This window comes from Fusarium vanettenii (assembly GCF_000151355.1).
Source record: "Fusarium vanettenii 77-13-4 chromosome 11 genomic scaffold NECHAsca_39_chr11_5_0, whole genome shotgun sequence".
NCBI lineage: Eukaryota > Fungi > Ascomycota > Sordariomycetes > Hypocreales > Nectriaceae > Fusarium > Fusarium vanettenii.
The window spans coordinates 211,993-233,322 of NW_003315848.1; the positions used below are offsets into that span (position 1 = coordinate 211,993).

At 50.8% G+C, this 21,330-nt stretch overlaps 8 protein-coding genes across 8 annotated transcripts; 4 read left to right on the top strand and 4 right to left on the bottom strand.

Moving 5' to 3' along the window:
* Positions 1 to 665: 665 nt before the first annotated feature.
* On the top strand, positions 666 to 1,964 carry NECHADRAFT_86938 (uncharacterized protein; the record flags this gene model as incomplete). Its single annotated transcript, XM_003041978.1, has 4 exons — positions 666 to 938; positions 985 to 1,170; positions 1,217 to 1,389; positions 1,436 to 1,964. 4 exons carry the CDS (start codon positions 666 to 668, stop codon positions 1,962 to 1,964), a joined length of 1,161 nt encoding a protein of 386 aa, XP_003042024.1.
* A 202-nt stretch (positions 1,965 to 2,166) lies between these two features.
* Positions 2,167 to 2,675, bottom strand: NECHADRAFT_97412 (uncharacterized protein; the record flags this gene model as incomplete). Its single annotated transcript, XM_003042046.1, has 2 exons — positions 2,167 to 2,534; positions 2,582 to 2,675. The coding sequence occupies 2 exons, from the start codon at positions 2,673 to 2,675 to the stop codon at positions 2,167 to 2,169; spliced, it is 462 nt and encodes a 153-aa protein (XP_003042092.1).
* Positions 2,676 to 2,807: 132 nt separating this feature from the next.
* Positions 2,808 to 3,366, bottom strand: NECHADRAFT_73935 (uncharacterized protein). Its single transcript, XM_003042047.1, has 2 exons — positions 3,337 to 3,366; positions 2,808 to 3,273 (listed from the first exon to the last, which is right to left on the bottom strand). Exon 2 carries the CDS (start codon positions 3,269 to 3,271, stop codon positions 2,876 to 2,878), a length of 396 nt encoding a protein of 131 aa, XP_003042093.1. The 5' UTR covers positions 3,272 to 3,273; positions 3,337 to 3,366; the 3' UTR covers positions 2,808 to 2,875.
* Positions 3,367 to 4,694: 1,328 nt separating this feature from the next.
* On the top strand, positions 4,695 to 5,862 carry NECHADRAFT_52633 (uncharacterized protein; the record flags this gene model as incomplete). The annotated part of the gene is made up of 2 exons (XM_003041979.1): positions 4,695 to 5,179; positions 5,226 to 5,862. The coding sequence occupies 2 exons, from the start codon at positions 4,695 to 4,697 to the stop codon at positions 5,860 to 5,862; spliced, it is 1,122 nt and encodes a 373-aa protein (XP_003042025.1).
* A 1,139-nt stretch (positions 5,863 to 7,001) lies between these two features.
* NECHADRAFT_86942 (uncharacterized protein) lies at positions 7,002 to 8,914 on the top strand (the record flags this gene model as incomplete). The annotated part of the gene is made up of 3 exons (XM_003041980.1): positions 7,002 to 7,244; positions 7,320 to 7,494; positions 7,596 to 8,914. The coding sequence occupies 3 exons, from the start codon at positions 7,002 to 7,004 to the stop codon at positions 8,912 to 8,914; spliced, it is 1,737 nt and encodes a 578-aa protein (XP_003042026.1).
* Positions 8,915 to 9,849: 935 nt separating this feature from the next.
* On the bottom strand, positions 9,850 to 11,990 carry NECHADRAFT_86943 (uncharacterized protein; the record flags this gene model as incomplete). The annotated part of the gene is made up of 5 exons (XM_003042048.1): positions 9,850 to 10,225; positions 10,420 to 10,823; positions 10,877 to 11,427; positions 11,488 to 11,850; positions 11,915 to 11,990. The coding sequence occupies 5 exons, from the start codon at positions 11,988 to 11,990 to the stop codon at positions 9,850 to 9,852; spliced, it is 1,770 nt and encodes a 589-aa protein (XP_003042094.1).
* Positions 11,991 to 12,501: 511 nt separating this feature from the next.
* NECHADRAFT_97414 (uncharacterized protein) lies at positions 12,502 to 17,472 on the bottom strand (the record flags this gene model as incomplete). Its single annotated transcript, XM_003042049.1, has 5 exons — positions 12,502 to 12,818; positions 12,996 to 16,075; positions 16,129 to 16,420; positions 16,471 to 17,240; positions 17,324 to 17,472. The coding sequence occupies 5 exons, from the start codon at positions 17,470 to 17,472 to the stop codon at positions 12,502 to 12,504; spliced, it is 4,608 nt and encodes a 1,535-aa protein (XP_003042095.1).
* A 3,066-nt stretch (positions 17,473 to 20,538) lies between these two features.
* NECHADRAFT_7484 (uncharacterized protein) lies at positions 20,539 to 21,258 on the top strand (the record flags this gene model as incomplete). The annotated part of the gene is made up of 2 exons (XM_003041981.1): positions 20,539 to 20,796; positions 20,854 to 21,258. Coding segments are annotated over 2 exons (663 nt in total), but the record flags the coding sequence as incomplete, so codon positions are not given.
* Between the last annotated feature and the right edge of the window lie 72 nt (positions 21,259 to 21,330).

Sequence of the window (21,330 nt, forward strand, 5' to 3'; positions counted from 1 at the left end):
CTCCCTTGTCGGGAAAAAGATCGTCAGAAATCTCCGTGATTGGTCGACAACCTTGGCCAACATCGTTTCAACACCTTTGACCCTGCTAGAGGCGTTTCGGCTATATGATTGGTTCATCTTTGAAGCTGCTAATTCAACCCCACTGCCTGGCGCCAAATCAACTCACCACTCACAAGACAAAGCAACACGTCAAACAGCTCGGCTCGACCATTATGCGCTCCTTCATATTTAACGCGTTCCTGATTTTCGTGGCAAATGGCAAAGGGAATCTGCCGAGAATTTGAGTATGGAACTCTTGTTGGCTGCATCACTTGCATTAACATGTTATGCTATACCTGTTGAAGGAGGCGTCGTTTGAGATCGGCGCTCGATTTAGGAAGGTCTCGATTGAGATGCCGGGATAAGGGATCTAAGACATGCGCGATCGGCGAGCACATGTTAGACACCATAGGTTGACGTGCCGAAAAGATCCAAGAGCTTCAAGTTGGAGCCAAGACATGGGGGTTGTTAAAGGGGAATCGAAGAGATAAATAGATGGACCTCTTCTCTCAAACTTCCATCATCAAGCAACTTGGCTCTCAGACTCACAGCAACATTCGCTCAGCACTCTCTACCAACACTCTTTCAATCATTATTTACTTTGTAGCTTGACGCTCACTATCAATATGCGCACCGCAACTCTTCTCGCTCTTTTGCCCCTGGCCTTTGCCGCCCCCTCCAAGCGGGCTGAGCCTGCTCCCGTTCTCCGCCCACGTGGCGTTCAGCTTGTTGATGGCAAGTACATTGTCAAGATGAAGAGTGGCGTCCGCGCTACTTCTGTCTCTTCGGCTGTTTCTTCCATCGAGGCTGATGCCGACTACACCTACTCCAAGAGCTTCAATGGCTTTGCTGCTAGTCTGAAGGAGGATGAGATTGAGAAGCTCAAGCACGATCCTAATGTGAGTGACGGTGGGAGGAGTTGATGAATGAAGCTAATAAGAATAGGTCGAGTATATTGAGCAGGATGCTGTCATCACCATCAAGGCTACTACTGAGCAGGACAATGCTCCTTGGGGTCTTGCCCGCATCTCCAGCGACAAGGCTGGCGGCAAGACTTACACCTACGACGACACCGCTGGCGAGGGTACTTGCGCCTACGTTGTCGATACCGGCATTGATGTCGACCACCCCGTGAGTTTTGTGGCCCTGAAGATTGGACGTGGCTAACATGAGCTAGGACTTTGATGGACGCGCCAAGTTCTTGAAGAACTTTGCCGGCGGCAGCGACAACGATGGCCAGGGTCACGGAACCCACGTTGCTGGAACCATTGGCTCTACTACCTACGGAGTCGCCAAGAAGACCAGCCTCTTTGCTGTCAAGGTCCTCGACGACAATGGCGAGGGCACCAAGTGAGTACCCCAAATCTAAACATCTTACACATGCTAACAAGTCTAGCTCTGGTGTCATTGCTGGTATGGACTTTGTCGCTGGCCATGCCGCCGATGCCAGCTGCCCCAAGGGTGTCGTCGTCAACATGTCTCTTGGTGGACAGTTCTCTAGTGCTGTCAACAACGCAGCCAAGAGCATTGTCGATGCCGGTCTGTTCCTCGCTGTCGCTGCTGGAAACGACGGTGCCGACGCATCCGACTCATCTCCTGCCTCTGAGCCCAGTGCTTGCACCGTTGGAGCCACCACCAGGAACGATACTCTGGCCTATTACTCTAACACGGGCAAGATTGTCGATGTCCTTGCTCCTGGCACTGATATTCTGAGCACCTGGCCTGGTGGCAAGACTAACACCATCTCTGGTACTTCCATGGCCTCTCCTCATGTTGCTGGTCTTGGCGCTTATCTTCTGGGTCTGGGCCAGAAGGCTGAGGGTCTGTGTGATTACATTGTCTCGACTGCTCTCGATGGTGTTGTTTCCAGTGTTGGATCTGGAACTCCTAACAAGCTCATCAACAACGGTGTTGGCAAGAACTAAAGCAGAGTCAACTGCTTGATCATTTGTATGCACGAATTACTTTCTAGACGGTTGGATTGAATGAATATGACTGTCACTGATATCTCGCTGGTGCATGTGTGACATGGTGCTAATGTGCTAACATGAAATGCTCTGACGACTCACTGATCCCAAAGGTTCCATTTGCAACTGGCTCCGAGACTCAATAGCCTTCCAGCCGGTCTTAGTACCACTCAATCCCATCATGGCTTCCATCTAACTTTCCATCTTGGTCCAACTTCAACAGAGCGTCCTTAGACCTCTTGGTCATAAGCGCTGAATATTCAGGCGTGCCGACCGGAGGTGCCGGTAGCGTTAAATCTTGAAGAATCCAAGGAATCTTGCGCGCCCCCGAAGTCGCCTTGACCGCGTCTCGCAACGTAGCTATCGTCCCTTCGTCGAAAGCGCCACCGAGGAGAATGGCACGTGGAACCTGAGCGTAATTCCCGCTCCCGATGGTGCTGCTCTCGGGATGAGAAGGTGGAGACTCGCCTGCCAGAAGAGGGGGAATTATGGTCTGACCTGATTCTCCAGCGAGAACAAAGTGAACAACTGTGGATGTCAGCAAGGCCCCTAAGGAAATAAAAATGAGGAAATACCTTCAATCTCGGGCTTCAAGGCTGCAATGACTGCTCGGCCTATCCCTTCTGTTTTACCACACAAAATGATGGGAATGGGCGCTGTCTCTGCCATTTTCGCTGAGATGCCGCTATGCGTGAACTTGCAGTAGCGAACGGATCACCGGCACCATGGACCTGTATTTATACCCTCAATTCAACGCGGTCAGCTGGCACAATAAGCACTAGCAATGCCAAGCGCCTGTTTGAGAAAAAATCGCCTTTGGCATTAGATCTTGGCTGTCTGTGAATTATAAGATGTGATGAGTTGAACCTCTAACCGCCCTCTGGGAAATATCTATCGCTGACATCTTCTCGGTCAATCTGCATGATGATCTCGATAACCTCGGGATGTCCGTCCGAACTGTTAGAATGACTCTTGTAGAAGGCCACGGCTTCATCAAACGCCTCCGGCGCATTCTTCTTATATCCGACCGCATCCTCTTCAATAGCCTCGAGCACAGTCAGCCTTCCGTCGATTATACCATCTTCCACATCTCCGAAAATCTGATAGCGCGCCCAAATTGCATCGCCGAACCTTTTTTCGCGGAGGCCATCGATATACATGGTCGCCCAGGGCTCGACGGCCGGTACCCCATCGTAATAGAGAACGTCATGGACAGAGATATCGAGGAAGCACTGCTCCCTGAGGTCCATGTCACTCTGACTCATTGCTATATATGCTATTAGCCTTGGACATGCTGAGGAAAGGGAATAGAACCACTGAGGCAAGTTACCTGGACATGTAATCAAGAATAAGAGGTAATCGGGAACCCACATGATGAGCGTGAACTCGGGAAGAATACGAGAAGAAAAAGTTGAAGCTCGGCCTTCGACTTTTATGTTGGTCGTGACGAACTAACCACAACCGGAAACTCCCGAATTTGCTTTTGAATCACGAGAAAACACGTTTGTCTGCCTAATTTTGGCCCACAGGATACTCTGGTCTGAGCTCTTTGTAGATGGCAGCCGCGCTTTTGATAAATCTTGGGAGACATTTTCTTGCTTCTGAACTGGCTATGTCAATAGAGATTGGATAAGAAAGACCCTCTGTAGCACTTAGTATTATTATTATCTGCCTCCCGCAACATTGTTCTCTGAAACACAAACATTGGTCCGACTAGTGCACTGGATGTTGCAAATGAGCCTATCTATGTGAAAGCTTGGCGACGCAGATTGTGTATGCGTGCTTATCTAGAGCGGCCAATTGCAGCGATTGTAGACACAGTAATCTTCTTTGCAAGCATAGTAAGAGGAGGGAGACGGCATGTATTAAACGACGCCAGTGACATGCTGATTTTACCAACTGATGCAAGGGATTCATGCCGATGAGCAATCTGGGATGACTGTGGCGGGCTTATTGTAGTCGTGGAATGTCAGAGCTGAACTGGGGTCACGAAAGAAGAATGCGATTTCACAAATCTGAATTAGAAGAGCCTTGGTTCTGTCAAATCATTGGCTGCTCAATGCCGCCATAGAGGTAATAAGATATGGGGGAAAGAGGAAGATGCGACTGTGAAAAGGCCGCGTTCCGACTTTGCCATCTTCAGGGCCCAGGTTCTGGGGCTCACTGGGGAAAGCCCGAGGTGAGACAGTGGACATTACAGAGGCCTCAGCTCCAGTGGGTAAAGCAGGGTCTCGTCAGCAATCACTCCAGACCTGATAAGAACTGCCCTGTATGGTTGCATTCTTGGCTTCCGAACTGAGCTGAATATGGACCAAAGGCAAGGATAAGCCCAATTGACTTCCGCTATTGACCTCAGCCCATCATCTACTCAGCAAGCGAAGAAAGTGCCCGCGCAATTCCTCAGGGCTCGTCTTCGCTAGAGGCGTAAACTACTGGCGGCCCGCAGCGGGTGGAGTGCGCCCAGACCCTTCAGCTCGCCTATTTCCAATATTTGTCATCGACGGCGCCCTAAAAGAGGAATGAGCTGACGGGAGGCAGCAATAGTTTCGGCTTGGGGCAATCATCTTGGGCTAGAGCTATCATCGATACGGATTCGAGGCCTGTAGCATATGAATATATGTATGGTATCTCTGCTGTCGTGTGCCTCTCTTCCTCTCTCCCCAACTCACCCACTTTTCAGCAATCACAATGGTCTACGCTCCCCTCACAAGACACACTAGGGGCCTCCGACTCCTCGCCCTCGACGGAGGCGGTGTCCGAGGCATCATGGCCCTCGAAGTCCTCAGAGAACTCATGCTCCGAGTTCAGAAGCGAAAAGGTCTTGCCGAGATTCCCCGCCCAGCAGACTACTTTGAGCTTGCTGGTGGAACCAGTACTGGCGGCATTATGGGCATCATGCTCTTCCGTCTGCGTATGTCGGTCGACGACACCATCGCTCAGTATGACAAGATCGCCAAGGATATCTTTAGCCCCAGACTCTACGGCTACAATATCAGCTGGGCGCCATTTTCGTCGTACCTCAACAACAGCAAGGCTGTTTTCTCGGACAGCCGCTTTGATGGTGGGGCTTTGAGCAAGGCCATTGACGACGTTGTTGAGAAGTACGGTCTCGATGAGAATGACAAGAAGCTGAAGGGCAGTGCGCCACTCCAGCACGAAGGAGGTGCTCGCATGTAAGTTCTTATCCACTTTATTGGTGGACGTCACTAATGCGCATAGGTTCTGCTGCACAACTGCTCAAAACAGGGCCGAGTCGGTACTGCTCCGATCCTACAAGGACAAGACCATCTACACCAAGTCAAAGCTCAACACAGCTATGCAAAACCACGGTGAAAAGATGACGATTAGTTTGGCCGCCCGAGCTACATCAGCTGCCCCTACCTTCTTCCCCGAAGTAAAATTCCCCGAAACCAACCCCGAGTTGGTCTTCTGGGACGGCGGTCTTCTTAACAACAACCCCATCGACCAACTGTGGTACACGCGGTTTGAGCTCGTTGACCCCAAGGACGCTGCCCCTGCAATTTCATGTGTTATCAGCTTGGGCACAGGCTATGTGAACCCTGCGAAGGCAAAGAAGTCCTGGTTCAAGCTTGTTGGAGTTGCTTCCAAGGTGATGGACTTTGCGACCAACACAAACGCCAAGGGCAAGGACTTTTCGCGACACATGACACATCTCAACCAACGCGATGAGCATAGGGAAACGAAGTATATCCGTTTCAACCCTTATCTTAGGGAGGAGATTGGCCTGGATGAGTATCTCCGAATGGAGGATCTCAAAAAGATTGCAAAGGATGACATGAAGAAGGACACCAACCAGGAGTTTATCGAGAAGGCCGTGGATGCCATTTGTGCTTAGAAATAAACTGTAAAGGATTCCATAATGTAATAGACAAGACTATCTCTCATCGTATTCCTCTCTCCATGTTTTGAAATGTGGAGCCTCGAGTTTGAGACGGGGTAGCAGCTTGAGGGCATTCCCGTTCCAAATCAGGAATAGCGGCAACGGCGCCACGATCCATAGACATATATGCGGTTTTAATGCTATTATGTACCGTATCGACCTAATAGATTGATTAGAGCCTCTGGGTTTTCGCACCCTTGCTAGCCTCTGCTTTTCAATGCCCGATTGGCCATCCCAGAGCTTTCCCGCAGTTAGGTCTCTAACAATATGGCTCTAGCTTGCATCAGGCCAATGAACAGGCGTTAGCGGGGGACAAGAAACCCATAGGCTCTAACCGATGCGTTGAGTCGATACGGCATTAATGGGCATGTGAGTTCTTATTGTGGTGTATGGCCTCTCTCAGAGATGATTTGTTCGTGGGTGAGTTGCAGGTAGGTACTCCGAAAACAATTTCCTGGTCTCCAGTGACAAAGCCCTGGAGCCTCTAACCAGCACCTCACCCGCATGCAGGCCAAGAATGCCGAGTCTGCTCGTCTAAGCGACCGTCAGCAATGTAAACATGCAGAGAGGGGAGCTGAAAGAAACTTGCAGCAGACCAAACGCCCGACGTTGGTGAGACTGGGTGCGGGACGACTGATATGCCCGGTTGATTCGAGCCACGCCCACATGCATGGCAACTCTGTATGTGACGCTGAATAATACGAGGGATTCTGAGGCGGTTGGGCTGAAGCTCGCGAGGCAAGTGGCTGCATAAGCGACCCTGAATCAGGAAGTTCTCGCGCAACAAGCATTGAGAAAACAGGGCAGGGAAACCACAGCCTCTTATTGGGTGTAAATTTTCAAACAGGTGCCTAAGTAAATGACACGTCAAGTCAAACGCTTCGCCCGATTATAGTGATGCTGTAAACGAGGCTGCGAGTGTCCATCCACATAATGGCCCCTTTCCTCTTTCTTTCTTGTCACGCTATCCCTACCTCAACCACATATACCAGATCAACTATTCTGTTGTCTTTCATTTTCAACGCTCTTTTCCTAATTGTTGTTCTGCCTACCTTTCTTTGCCTTACCATTTTGTGCCAAGGAAAAAGGTTAGGATGTCGGTGCCACAAACCTCCCGCACGTTCTCTTACAGGCCGTTCGGCCATGACAAAGCATCGACACATATTCGAGTAATTCAGATCAAACCAGAAGGCGGAGAGCCAATCCAATGTGTGATGAAACACATGGAGAGGCCCACAAGCAGGTCTGAATCCTCTTATAGCTGCCTGTCCTACACATGGGACCCGAAAGAGCCTGGACGACCCATCTACATCGAAGGGGAAGATATCAACGAAGGGGTGAAAACTGTCGCCAAAAACCTAGGAGACTTTCTTAGTGCTGCTCGCGACGCAAATGTCACCGACTGGCTTTAGATCGATGCCTTATGTATCAACCAAGGCGACGTGCCCGAGATAGAGCAACAAGTCAGACAAATGGGCCTGACTTACGATCAGGCCAAGAAAGTGTTTGTTTGGCTCAGTGAGTTGATCGACAAACCGACTATCCATGCTTTGGAAAAGATAGTGGGAGATGGGAGGAAGCCTGCCGGTAAGGACCCAAACGAACATATATAAACAATCTTCTAATCACGTCCTTTAGCGCCAGAGGTCCAGGTCCTCATGACAGGTTAGAATTACATACTCCTGAAGAGCTTTGGCTGGAACCGCTGTCAAACATCCTCAATGCTCGGTACTGGACACGGCTATGGATTGGCCAAGAGTTTATCCTGGGCGGTGATCCGACATTATTTTTTGGAAACTTTCAAACTGGAGCCCATAAAATTGCATTGTTTATTGGGTCTGCCGACGGTACTGAGAAACTGCATGACCTCCCAGGATGGCGGTACTTTTGGTGGCGATACATGCGTTTCGAGGATAGACACTCTGGAAAGCGCCCCAAGGACGAATCTTTATCGCTTGCATCACTGCTACGAGCATTCGCCGAGCCAGATTGTCAAGATAAGCGAGACCGCGTTTACGGCCTCCTATCGTTGGCAGATGACACAGACCCTGCACTGGTCAAATACAATGACAAAGTCAAGGTGGACGATGTATTTCGCAACACGATGACCCTGATGATGCGTCAAAGGAGACCACTGGACGAGCTGCTCCTCATTGGGGAAGCATTGATCGAGAGTTTGGAGCTTTGGCCAGCAACAGACCTCTCCTCTTCTCCCCTCAACATCAAGTTTGATGATACTGAGGATGTCACAATGCCTACTTGGGGTCACGCGACTCTGGAGACGTGGAATAAGGATTCAAAGACTTTGGAGGCGTGGAGGGAGGATCCAAAGACTCTGGAGGCGTGGAAGGAGGACCTCAAGACTGTACATGAAACGATCCAGGCAACTTGCATGTACGTCGGGATTCGTGATGGATCAGAGCTCAAATACTTTGTGGCGAAAAAGGCCAACAGACCCATTGTCAAATATTGTCGGGCTCATGAATACTTGCGTGGGCGGTCACCGGCTTGCGTCGGCCCCATCTCGCAGGAAGGTCTGCCGTTTTTCTGGCTGGAGAGTATTCCCAGCGAAGCAGTATACTACTTCTCTAATCCAGATGCCGGCGGCGGTGGTCTGAGGTCCTGGAGGGCTCGAGATTTCCAGTTTTCTGGCGAGATGGCAGATGAACCAGCAGAGCATCCGGACCGCCTCATCCTGCCAGCGCGACGGATAGTCGATTCACGCAGGTCCTCTGAGGATATAGCCTGGTTCGGATACATCACAACTCGGAAGCCGTTGCTATTTGCAACCGTTGACACGGACCTTATTCTTCAGAGTCGGGAAGACCAGTTTGATGCCCAACCTCCTCCGTTGGCTCAAGGACATCGGTCAACAACGATGTGTTTGAGATCTGACAGGGAAGCTCATCAATCGCAAATGGCCGAGTACAGTGGCTGCGAGGAGTTCGACGAGGGTGCTTATGTTAGTGAGGAGGAATCGTATGGTGAGGGTATGGATGAAGATTGATCCAGCTCTTATCTAGCTTTATTACTCCTATTTGCTGTTTGAAGATACATTTTACAGTAGATCGATTTGAAAAACAAGTGACATGTTCTTAAGTCCTCCTTCCTCCAAATGATGTGTGTATCAATGTCCTCGTCAAGCAACACCTGGATCAGCCATGGTCCATGACAAATATCTGCCATTTTAATCTCGCGGACCAGGATTGGCACCAGACCCACGAAGCCACCAAACGACTAGACGGTACCCATTCTTGACAGCTTTATGAATCAGAACGTAAGGGACCGGAATATTGACGACGGTACCTTCTCCAAGGAAGGCATCAATGACATGCAGGTGTCAGTGGCAAAAGGGATCAATCAAGAAGAGTGACAAAGGCAGCTGCTTAGTAGCAGATAACTAGCTTAGGGGAGATGATTAAGTCTGTTGATTCTTGCCCTTCTATCTCCAGGGGCCTTCAGGCCTTAATATACCTCTTTCAGAGGCCTCCAACCCGCTTCTCTCAGCTTCTAACTCCTTCTCTTTCTCAGCTCTATGACAGCTAGTTAGCTGCGCCGGCTCTAGATGACCTCATTGATGCTATGCAGGTAGCCCGCGGTCCGATTGTGCGGCCCGACTTACGGCCGCGGCCCTTTTTCCCCTCTTTTGGTCATGACAGCAGGCAACCGTACCTGTCGGCTAGGTAGAGTGTGTTGTTGTCTTGGTACTATTCATAATCTGACTTTCAGGTTAACATTTATGTTCCGAGTCTTTTATTAGAGTGCATTTTATAGCGTACTGTTTCGGACAACTCTCGTCAAGAGAAGGAGCCGCAAGGACGTCTCATTAATGCAGGCCATCACCGGTACTATGCTGGGCCATTCGGAGGGTTGATCGGAATGAACACTTCAAGGTTATGCTCCCAGAGTGAAGAATAATAAGGGAGTTGCAATTTATCTATACTAAAGCAGTTGTGCCGCGTAGAGGATACCGAGCAACGTGAAAGAAATCAAGAGCAAAGTTGAGGCATCTTGCAAACTATCCTTGTCCAAAACAAACAACCACAAGAAGAAAAATATGAAGCCAGGTAAGGAAGAAATGAGGATGTAGATGAGCATCCTCCTGCCAGACTTCTTCTCCCGGGCGATGATCCCCCAAAACTGTGGCCGACCGTTGGCGACGATGTCGTTGAGACCCTTTTTCTGAGGGATCCGATCAACGGCGTCATGGTCATTGTAAAACCTGCCATGAACTGCCCTGAGCTGCTCAGGCGTGATTCTTTTGTAGAAGCGGTCGTAAAACTCGTGCTTGGAAATCGGCGGTTCGTTGTCCATGGGTCTAGGCATGTAGAAATATCCAGTTTCCGACAGTGGAGGGATGCCGCGCCCCCTTTCACAATATCGCTCCCTCGTCCATGCCTCAAACTAATGGAAAATGTTAGAAAATCCAATCAAGATATAGGGCAATTTGAACTCGCCTTGTAAAAGTCGCAGTGCGAGAATATCCACAACCCGAACCATGTCCTAAACCACCCTTTCAACGTGCGGTATTCCAGCTGCATTCTGTCAAAGAGCTGCTCGTTAGACAGCGACTGAGATTCGATTGTGCGAAGACAAAGTCCATCCTTGTCAACCATGAAGAGAACATATCTGCACGTCACTGGAATAGATATGGCAGCGGGAACGGTATCGGTCAAGGCGGCATTCTTTCGCGTCGGTACTGGACCTTGTTGGTAGAAAGGCTGGAAGCCGCCGTTAGACTGGGCCTGCAGATTGTTCTGGTAGCCTAGAGAGCTGGTAGGTATGGAGAAGGAACTAAGAGCGGCCGATGCTGGAGGGGTTGATGTTGGCGATACAGCCAAGGTTGTTTCTCGAATTTCCACCAGACGTTGGGCGAACGACTTAGGGACAGCTGCTATACGCGTGTCCTGGCAGACCTTATCTCAAAGTTAGTAGCGACCCCTTCGAAATCCTCCGGCGGCGCCCTTACACATTTCCAGGTCAAGAAAACCATCTTGTTCTTAAGAAACCCGATAATGGTGTCATAGTAGAGCAAAAGTCCAAGAAGCATGGGAACAGATAAAACCACCTCTGTGAATACTGAAAGAGGAACGAGAAAAGTAAAAATGGCCACTGGCCATGGACATCGAACGACGAGAATTATTAACAGACAAATCATGAAATAAAACAAGCAAAAAGAACGCAAACGACTCAAAAATTTAACCCGAGATCCAGAGCTCGTTGCCTCGCTCAAAACCTTGATCCTGCTTGGGCGAGAGTATAAAATCTCTGATGCCACATCTTGGATCTGTTGTAAGTCATCTGAGTGTCCCATACGTTCAGAATACTCCTTGACAAGTTCTCTGAGCTGGAGAGCAAATGACGTTTGAGGGTCGTAGGGATCGGATGATTTCGGTTGGCTGGTCGAATCCGGGCTTGGTTTTGTAATCACTTGATCCAGGTCGGTCGAGGCAATGCGCGCCGTCTTGGCAGGGTGACCGATGGACTCATCTTGAGCCATGTCGAGCTGTTTGCGCTTTTCTTGCCAAAATACTTGTCTCCTGATCTCTTCGTCGCCGTCTAGAACACGAGTATACGCACCGTCTTCATCGAATAGAAATCTGGTGTATTCGAGGGCCTCATCCTCAACTGCCTTGTCGGTTGTCTGTCTCTTGGATTGCTGGGTCTGAAATTCGCTGATCCTGTCTTCAATGTCTTCGAAGACCCTGGCAACGCTGGGTGGCGCAGTTTCAAAATGAAGAAAATCTCTGGCACTCTCGTCCGCTTGGGCATCTAGAAGCCCTTGTGCTTGATATTGGGACTCTTGGTCCTTAGAGGGCCCTCTAAGAGAGGATCGCATCCAGCGTTGGAGGAAAGGGAAACGAGGGGCTCTCCTAGCGGGGAAACCTGGCATCCAGCGTCGTCGTCGTAAACGGGAAAGAGTGGCACTTTCAGCGGGGAAACCTGGTGAGGTACCATTCAGCAAAGCCCAGTGGCTAGTAGAGTTCAATCTGTATCCTTATTGTACCCTGGACTTGGTCTGGCCAAGGGGCCTTGGAAGTTTCCTCCAATGGTGAATCTTTGTCGGGGTTTTCCGAGGTCATCACGAACGTCGATAAAGGATGGCCAGATGTGAGGGTCGGAAAGGTATGTACATTTCTCAAGACTTGGAGGCGAAGAGCCTTTTAAATAGGCCAATGAATTCGCCTAGCCCATCGAATCTGCCCAAGGGTGGCTGAGCCAGCAATTGTGGTTACAGAGCAGCTTTAGATCAGCCACCAGGGCTTGGGGTGAAGAGCCTTATTGGGCGCCTCGGAAATCACACACTTTTGTAATTTGAAAGATGTCAGCATTCCTAGTATTGATAAACCGGTCGGCCACTGTGTTAGTATCGGGACATGATGCTATGATGTGTTGACAATCTGCTCTTTATTATAGTTGTAGCCCGGCCCATGATGGTTTCATGGAGCCAGAAGATCGATAAATGGGTCACTTCCGCAGGTTTTCCGGAAGCTGTGCCATGGTGGAAAGTTGAGCATCTCACGGCATCAGAAAACTTGAATCTATGGTACGGCCAGCGCACCGTGTATGTGTATTATACTACAAACTGCTCGCCTAGAATGTTGGGGCTGTCATCGATCGTTTTTGCTCAGCCAAAGCACCCAACTTGAACGCCAACAACCTACTAGCCGACGGTTCCCTCCCATGTCCGTGGTCCAACGACCGCCCCCTTGAGGCATTTCTAGTGCCCGAGACAGACCTATTCCTCCTCGAATCCCTCACCTCAGAGGCCGACGTGAAGTTGTGCATGGACGTCGTGGATTGAGTGCGCTGCCTTCTGTTTAGTCCCACTAGCTTCATTTGCAACGCCATGTTTGCATCGCTGGGCGGTGTTGGTGGGCCTTGCATGTTGGGGTATGGCGTTAGAGAGCCTGCGCTGGAAGCGGCGCTGAATGAGCTCTTTCTAGAAGAGCCAGTTGTCCGAGAGGCCAGAGACATGAGACTGTCGTATCCAGGCATCTTACCCACGGACACCCCGTGGCCGGGAGCCAGAGCGTTGGTGTTCATCGAAGAGAGTGCCTTCTGGAGATGCTCCAGTTGGAAAGGACTTGGCATGGTGCTAAGACGCCGGATTTCTGTCTTGTTCTTCTTCATGAAGCTTTCCATGCTCGCAATCGCTCCGACATTCAGACGAGATGCAGCTGAGGCGACGGTCGTGTCCTTGGTGACGGTTCTTCCCCTCTCGTGATGAATCGCGTTGACTGAAGTTGGCTGCAATGTCTTTGAAGGTTCCTCCACAGAAGATGAATTAATTCTTTCGTTGACTTGTGAAAGAATGTTCTCAAAGTGAGTCTTCTGTCTCGACTTCCCAGACATGTAGTACGCGTTTGACTGTCCATCCATCAAAGCCTCAGTGTCGACAGCTTGAGTGAGGACGAAAAATGTGCCATCGCGGATGCATCGTCTGACAAAAGCCCATCGCGTACGGGCAGGGTTGTGCTCAAGCTCAGGCTGGTAAACAGAGAGGCGAGCCAATTGTGCGTAGTACATGGATAAGCGATGCGCCATTCTCTCCAGAGTCTGCAGGAGGAAGGCAGACAAAGCAGCGATAGGAGTGGAATCAGCATCAAACTTGTCGGGAGAGTCAAGCACCGAAGCGATGCTCTCAAAAGCGTCCATGCCGTTACAAGCTTCTTGTCGGAGATTCTCCAGAAGTTCAATGTCAAGCTGCACACTCTTCGTGGCGTAGGAAAAGACTCCCCGCTCTTGGAAACGCAACTCAGAGCTTGGATCGCAGATGAAGTCTCCGAGGGAACTGATCTCCTTCGTGCTGTGAGCTGCGTCTTGACTTGTCTTGGCTCGAGCAATCGTGCCAAGGATGTCAGGTAGCTTGTATGCAGCTCCCGGTCCACCGGCGCTGGCAAAGCTGAAGGAGAGACGAAGGACGAGCTCCTCCAACTTGGGTCCGAAGAGAGCTGCGAAGCCGCCTTGCAAGAGACGGCTTTGGTAGCCGTAAAAGGTTCGGAGAGCAATGATGTTGGGAAGACCCTCGCGAAGCCAGATGTTGGTGATGCCGTTGGGGTCATGAGCAGATGGCGAGTCGATCGAAGCTCCCATGATCTCGTGCATCTCGAATTGGTGGGCCACGAGGGTCTCGACGGTGACTCGTAGGTAAGCTGACCAAAGATCATGAAGGGTCGATAGTTCAGTGTCGCCGTGGTAATCGGGCTTGGGAGACAAGTGACCGATGAAGTACCTTGTCAGGAGACTCGATACCTCGGGATTGTTGGTGTGCGCGAGATTGTCGAACGACTTGGTGCAGTCCACACCGGCATTCGACTTGATGATGAGGGTTCCTCCAGGGTGCATAGGGCAGAAGTCGGTCACATCGTAGACACTTCCATGAACGGCGATCCACATGCGAGATCCTGGGCGATGGCCAGTATGAAGAGCCAGGTTGGAGAGGGAGATGGTGGGGAGGTTGCAGGGGAGGGCCTTGGGGGACATGAAAACGTCGAGCATGAATCGTCGCTCTGCAAATGCCTTGTTGATGATGAGGTCGACAGTCTCCATTGTGGCAGTGCGGTAGGTGTACATGGCCTTGCGAATGCCGCTCATAACAGAGTCAAAAACTGATACTGAGCCACAGACGTAGAGGTAGCCTCCGAGACCGCCCTGCTTCTTGGACATGACCATGTCGCAGACTGTCGCACCTTGCTCGATGATCAAAGAGTCGATGTAGCGGGGAGGCGTCTCCTTCTCCACGAGATCTCGGAGGATATCATCGTATGCTAGACCCCGAGGATCACGCGAGAAAGCAAGATGCACCTCCATGAATCCCATGTTGACCAACTTTCGAAGCTCACTCTCGTAGCAGAATCTCTCACGAGACTGAACTCCGAGGTACAACAGATTACGGCCTCCGGACAAACCAGAGGTTTGAAGTCTGTGCTGCCAGAAACTTCGGAAGGGGGCGATACCGCTACCGCCGGCGAAGAATGCACAGGGGGCCATATGATCGATGGGTAGCTGGAAAGCAACCGGCCTCGACACGCCGAGCAAGACATCGTCTGACAGGATCGAGCTCTCGGCTGATGACGGGTGAGGATTGAAGAAGCCACTCGACACGCCAGCCCGAGCAATATGTTGTCCTTGAGAAAACATGGAGCAGAGTTTGTACTCGGCGCGAGAAATGGTCAAGTCGACTGTGTTTGGGAGCAACTCGTTGGTGTGGCTGGAGATGGAGTAGGTGCGAGGAACTTCGAGCTGCACAAGCTCGGCCAGCCAATCCAGGTTGTCGAGACTAAAGGCCTTGTCCCAGATTTGGGGCGGTGTGTCTGTGATGGCTTTCTGGAGAAGATCGCCCAGAGAACCACCAACAGGCCACTCTTCAGTCGCTAGAATTTGCAGAACCGTATTGGACGAAGCATGCAGCAACTCATGCACCTTGACAGCTAGCTCTTTGGTGATGGGAGCCAAGTGACCACGTCGGAGAATGTCGATGACCGTCAGTTGTCTGTGAGCGCTTCTCTTCACAGAAGACAAATGTTGTTCGAACCGTGACCACATGCCAGTGGTGTCGACTGGCTCTTCGAGATGCTGATCAAGGCCCAGTGCTGCCACCATCTTTGCGCACTCTTCCCAGCTGTTGAGAGGCATGACAGCGACGCGATCTCCAGGTGCAAAGGTGATACCGGTGTCTCTGATATCAAGAGTGACCAGAGCAGTCGAACGGCTTGGATCTTTATCGATGGCAGAGCAACCAGCCACTTTGGTCACGTATCGACACTCCTGGAAAGTGCCACGCATGGAATGAGGCTCGATATCGAGCTTTCCGCGAAAGGGTTCAAGTCGCTCCTTCATAGCCTCCGAGAACTGTTTATGAGTCTCTTCCCAAGGTCTCGTCGCATCAGCAGCCCCAGAAAGACCATTTGTCGCCGTGCGTCCCGTCTTGCCTGCGATTTCGAGGATGCCGAAAACCTTGTATCGGTGGACTCCCATGAAGCCGCGTTCACCGGCGTAAGCTTCGACTATGCCCTCGAGGACGCCCATGAGACGGGGATCACCGGATCTTTGGACGAACTCGGGGATGGAGTAGTGATATTGGATAGCGGCGATAAAGGCGCGGTGGTTGGAGGGGAGCCATGCTCTGAGATGGACGGCCTCGACGCCGAGGAAGGATGTGTGTCTGCACAAGTATGTCAGTGTTGGTTTCAAGGTTAATAATCAGAGTTGGCTTACGTCTTTCGGCCCAAGAATGCATCCATCATCAGGTATGGGGGAAACTGCAGACCAGAAGCCGCCGGACATCGCCTAGACAAGGGCGCAGAAAAGAGTCCCCATCTGACCCATCGATCAGCAGAGACGTAGTTGTCTCCCGCATTGGGGTTTGGCGAGATGCTGTGGAAAGCATTGGGCATCCTCTCGAGAATCTCCTTGAGGCGGATCATCTCGTGGAGAAGGCCCTCAATGTTGCCGGTCATGACGTGCTCTTGACACGCGGCAATTGCATCTGGGCCATGTTGAAACGACGCTATTCGGAACTCGTTAGTAGTGGTATTATGTCGGAACCTATGCACTCACCAGATGTATCGGCGCATCCTTTAAGAAACGCCACCTCAGCTCTCTCTCCAAACATTGGCCATCTGAGGTCCGTGTTTTCGAACCTTGCAAGATACGGATAGTTGGACTTGGGGTCTCGAATCTTGAGGTTGTATGAGGCCTGATCGGGAAACGAGAGATGGGGCAAGATCCTGCCCATTCTTCGTGAAATCTGGAAGTATGGGAGAGCGATGCAGAGAGGAATACCCACCAGTTCCTCGCAGAGATCATCACCCATAGGACATTGGGGCCTGGTCGATGTGCTGGTTTGAATCGCGACTCCATCCTTTCCGTCGTGCTTGTCTTCGAATCGGTAGATGGAACAGAGCATACCGAGAGCTACAACCGCAGCCCAAAGCGCTTGATCGGGAATGAACTCTTCTGTTCCTTCAACCAGAGGCAGCGCAGCAACCGCTTCCCTCACTCTTCCTCGAGCGCAACATCCCGGCATGCGCTCACACAAATCGGACCATATCCTTCCTGGTGACCTCGCAAGAGCACTGACGGGTTCCTCATAGTCGGGAGGACAGAAGCCGTGTTCGACGCTGAGATATCCATCGCGCCATCCAGTCTGGGGTCCAATCTCCTCTGCGCGTCGCATTACTTGGCGTGCTGGGGCTCCGAGGGCGACGGCGAGAAGATGGTGGTCGTCGGCGTTCATGTTGTCGAGTTCCAGCTGGTTCTTGACTCCATCGACTTCCTTTCGGGAGGGGTAGCTGGTGTAGAGCAGTTCATTGATTGACTTTTGTTCCCTGGTTGATGTGTTGGCTTGGGTCTATTAGTTAAGTTGATGTAACTCACCTTGTGCGAAGCCAATCTTCAGCATCAACGCCACGTGGAATCTAGAAGATTAGCAATTGCTTTGTAAGTGTTTCGACGAAACATACATCGAATGCGGCGTGGATGTCCCCAGGCTGCGCCATGCCTGAGAATGCGCATCCGCGGCGCATTTGACCTGCGCGTGAAGTTCCACTGACGGGACATTGTCCACCAGCCGAGCCAGAAACGGGGCAAGATGCGATCGACATGATTGACGGTAGTAGAATAATAATTAAGACAAATTAGAGGCCACCTGGGCGGAGAAAAGAATGCCACCAGGGCTGTTGGATTGAACAAGGACACAGAAAGTCAAAGTTAATCGAAGAAAAAAAAAGAAGAGATGAAAGGAACTTTTGTCTTTAACCGGGAATAAAAACAATCGCCACGAGGTCGCGCAATTCAGGAACAGAGTGACAAGGGGTGGCTCCTCTAACCTTTGGCGGTTTGACCATTTCCTCCACAGCGTTACATCGCGACCGAATTTAAGCTTGACCGGTAAGCTTGAGACGACAGTCGAGACGTGCCAAGGTCGGCACCACCAACATCCGCCCTCGAAACAGGCGGTTGCGGCTGTGATGCGGAACATGCCGCTCGGTAATGCGGGGGTTAGAGAAGACGCCCACAAGGCGAAGCGGAGAATGTTCTTGATTCAGCGCGCTTGCTGCTTCATCTGATAAAACGGTGATGCGTGATTGTTTGAATTGTGGCAGGGCTGCATTACAGGGGTAATTGGGGGTTGGTAAGGAGAGCCGAGGTCTTTTTTTAACACAGGCAGTAAAGGAGTCTCAAGATTTGGGGATCATGATTCAATTAGGTATATTTCTTATTTGGTCTACACAGACTGATCTAGCTATCTTGAGAAGTTGCTCAAGACTTCTTGAGATGGGGGGTTTGGTGGTTGCAGTGTTAGCAACTCCTGCCCGAGTGTGTGAAATGTGATGTGTGTGTGCTCACTACTTCGTGCCTACCCAAGGCTGCTCTGGGTCTTGTTGCCTCAGGCACCCACAGCATATGGTGTTTCTCGGACGGGGTGTCTCCTTTTTATAATTTTTTGGTGACTTGGTAGCGTAGTTGCACTGCAAATTTAACCCCCCTCGATCCCAAGACAATCACCGCGCCACCATCACGTGACAGGAGAAAGTTGCTGTCTAGCCATGAGCACCGAAGGAGGTTAAATTTGCAGTGAACAGGTCGGGCGGGATTCCGCGCTGTGCGCACTTCGCCCGGGCGAAGGGTGACACAGCCACACTATGCCCTTCCTGGGTTAGAGGTTATGTTGGTGAGATTTTAAGTCAAGATGGCCTCACATCAAAGGGAATTAAACATACAGTCACGCTCTGTTACGGTTCTGTAACCGCATCTATATGTGCCTCGAGGGTGGTTAAATTTGCAGTGCAGAATTAGCTCACCGCTCCTCCAGCTCGTTCTAAAAGCTGGGGGATGAATCGAGTTTCAGTGAAGATCCGCACGGAATTGACGGTGGTAAATTTGCCGTGCCACAACAATATGCGAGCCCCTCCTTCACATTGCTGCCATTATCGGGGTCGAAAATTTACATACTGAAATTAGTCCCAACGCTCGCATGGGGATGAATTCTTGCGCCCTCAAAGCGTTTGTAGATCGCTCACGATACCCATCACCACACGCCAAAGCTTGTTGATGTCGGCTTGGCCGTCCAGGCGGGAATTGCCTCCTAAAATGAGCGGCCTCAGCCCTCCTACGTCCATACGATGTTATCCACCAATACCCAAATCAGTCTCACGAGTAACTTATTCTGTGAGCTTGGATGCTTGGCCCCACCCCCCTCAACTACCCTCATAGTATAAGGCCCAACGAGCAGTCATGGCTTAACTCATGTAAAGCATCAGTGACTCGTAGTGGGCTTCAAGGCCCTTGCATGCGCCCCTAAATCACCCGCCATTCCTTCATCAGAGGGATACGGACATAAACGAACAAACGTGCATTCCATCTCACATCAGCCAGTAAATAATCACTGTTAGCCCTGAAATTTCTTAAGTTTTTGGTGTTTGACGAGGCTGTGTGACAATGGTCAATTCGGGTAGGTCGTCCAAAGACAGCCGAGGTCTTTTTCCATGCCAACGACGAGGTAGCGTCTCATCGCTCCGGCGAAACTCAAGGGATTAACTTGCCTATCTGCCTACTCATCTTGAAAAAGTTGCCATCGCAAGATGGAAGGTGGTTGCATAGCAGCTTTTGACGCAGCCAACCGGAGCCTAGCTCAGCAGTTGAGTTTCGACAGGGGAAATCGGTGGCGGCTCTTAATGGTGTGACCATCGCATCGAAATATTGCTGTACTTGTAGATAAGGTTAAACTACTTAATAGCGTCATTCGATGCCACGGTCCCATCGCACCGGCTAGTAAATTGGTAATACATTACACGATCCTCGGGAGGCTCAAGAGTCGAGCTGCGCGCGTGGCCAAGCTGATCAGGGGATTGAAATAGGCCCCAGAACCCAGTCCACACGCGTACATGAAAAGGGACATGATGATAATTTGGGTGCTGTAATCGAGGCGTACGTGCTGGGGAGGGTCGGCCCGACGGAGGTTTCCGTGGTGGTTAGTGGTTGGCACCAACCTCAAAGCAAGCAGGCCGAGAGAGATTACTGAACATACAGCGCAACCTTTGATGAGCGCGCCCTTCTAGATTTGACGATTCAAAGATCCTGCAAGGTTCGGGACATCCGACTGACTGGCGTCGCGAGCGGCGTCCTGCTTAACCTCGACGTAAATCGGGCCGTCCATGTCCATGGCGAATATCATAGGTGGTAAAAAGCAGACCTGCTAATGAAATAAATCCTTACTGAACATCTTGTAATATTCTAGCCTGTCATTATCCCACCATAAACCGAACTTTCCGGGGCGCTGGTACCAGTACCATCCCACTTACTGTAGTGTGACATCAGCATCCCGCCTCAAGATCCCACCTCACGACATCCCACCCAATGCCGATATGTTTTCAAAGTTCACAAACTCATGAAATTTCGGGCTGTACAGGTAAGATCTCCGACTACTGGAGTGTTATTAAACTCAAGGATATCCCCCTGCAAGAAACAGCTTTGAATACAAGCAGCATCCATCTCAGTACATCTCTCATCTTCTCATTTCATCATGATGCAATTCACTTTATTCGCCATGGCTTGCTTGGGTGCTGCCTCGGCAACCTGCAAACCCAAGCTCCGTGTCGAGAACTTATCAATCCAGGTCCATCGCTAAATATGGTGTCATCTCTGGTCATCGGCTCAGAGGCTGGAATGATCATTGATCTGCCTCTTGCAGTTCCGCAGGCCGTCGCTTTGGCGGATTGGTTGGCGAACACTACCGACAAGCCCCTAGTCGCAGCATTCTCAACTCATTTCCACCCTGATCATTACCTTAGCGGGGCTGCTTTCCTCGCTCGGTTCCCCGAGACTAAGCTCTATGCCAACTCCAGGGCAGTTGCGTTGATTGAGAACGAGGTTAAACAAAAGGTTGGATTCAGTGCTAGGGATCCTTTGTGGTCGTTGATCGCTAACTTACTTTCACAGATTGCAACCTGGAAGGGTATTCTAGGGCCTGACGCCGTCGCCGACAAAGCTGTGATCCCGATTCCTTACGACTTTACCTTCTTCACGCTCCCCGGCGACGAGTCCACCACAATTCATCTCATCAGCCCTCTTGTTGCTGACACCATAGATGAGACACTCTTCTGGATTCCTTCAATTTCTACATTCATCGCTGGCGACGCGGTCTACAGCCATACAGTTCACCTCTGGTTAGCCGACCTACTCTCCCCTACCCTGTCGGAGGCTTGGCTATCTACACTTCACTTTGTTGAAAGTCTGTCCCCGAAGAGAATCATTCTCGGACATTCTTTGACACTGAAAGGCTTTGGGCCTAAAGTCGACCTGAAGCATTCCAGTGATTACGTCAAATTCTTCAAAGATGAGATCGAGTCAAAGGGAGAGGACTTTTACACCCCGGAGGAGATTTTCAACCTGATCGACAAGAAATTCTCGGGGCTT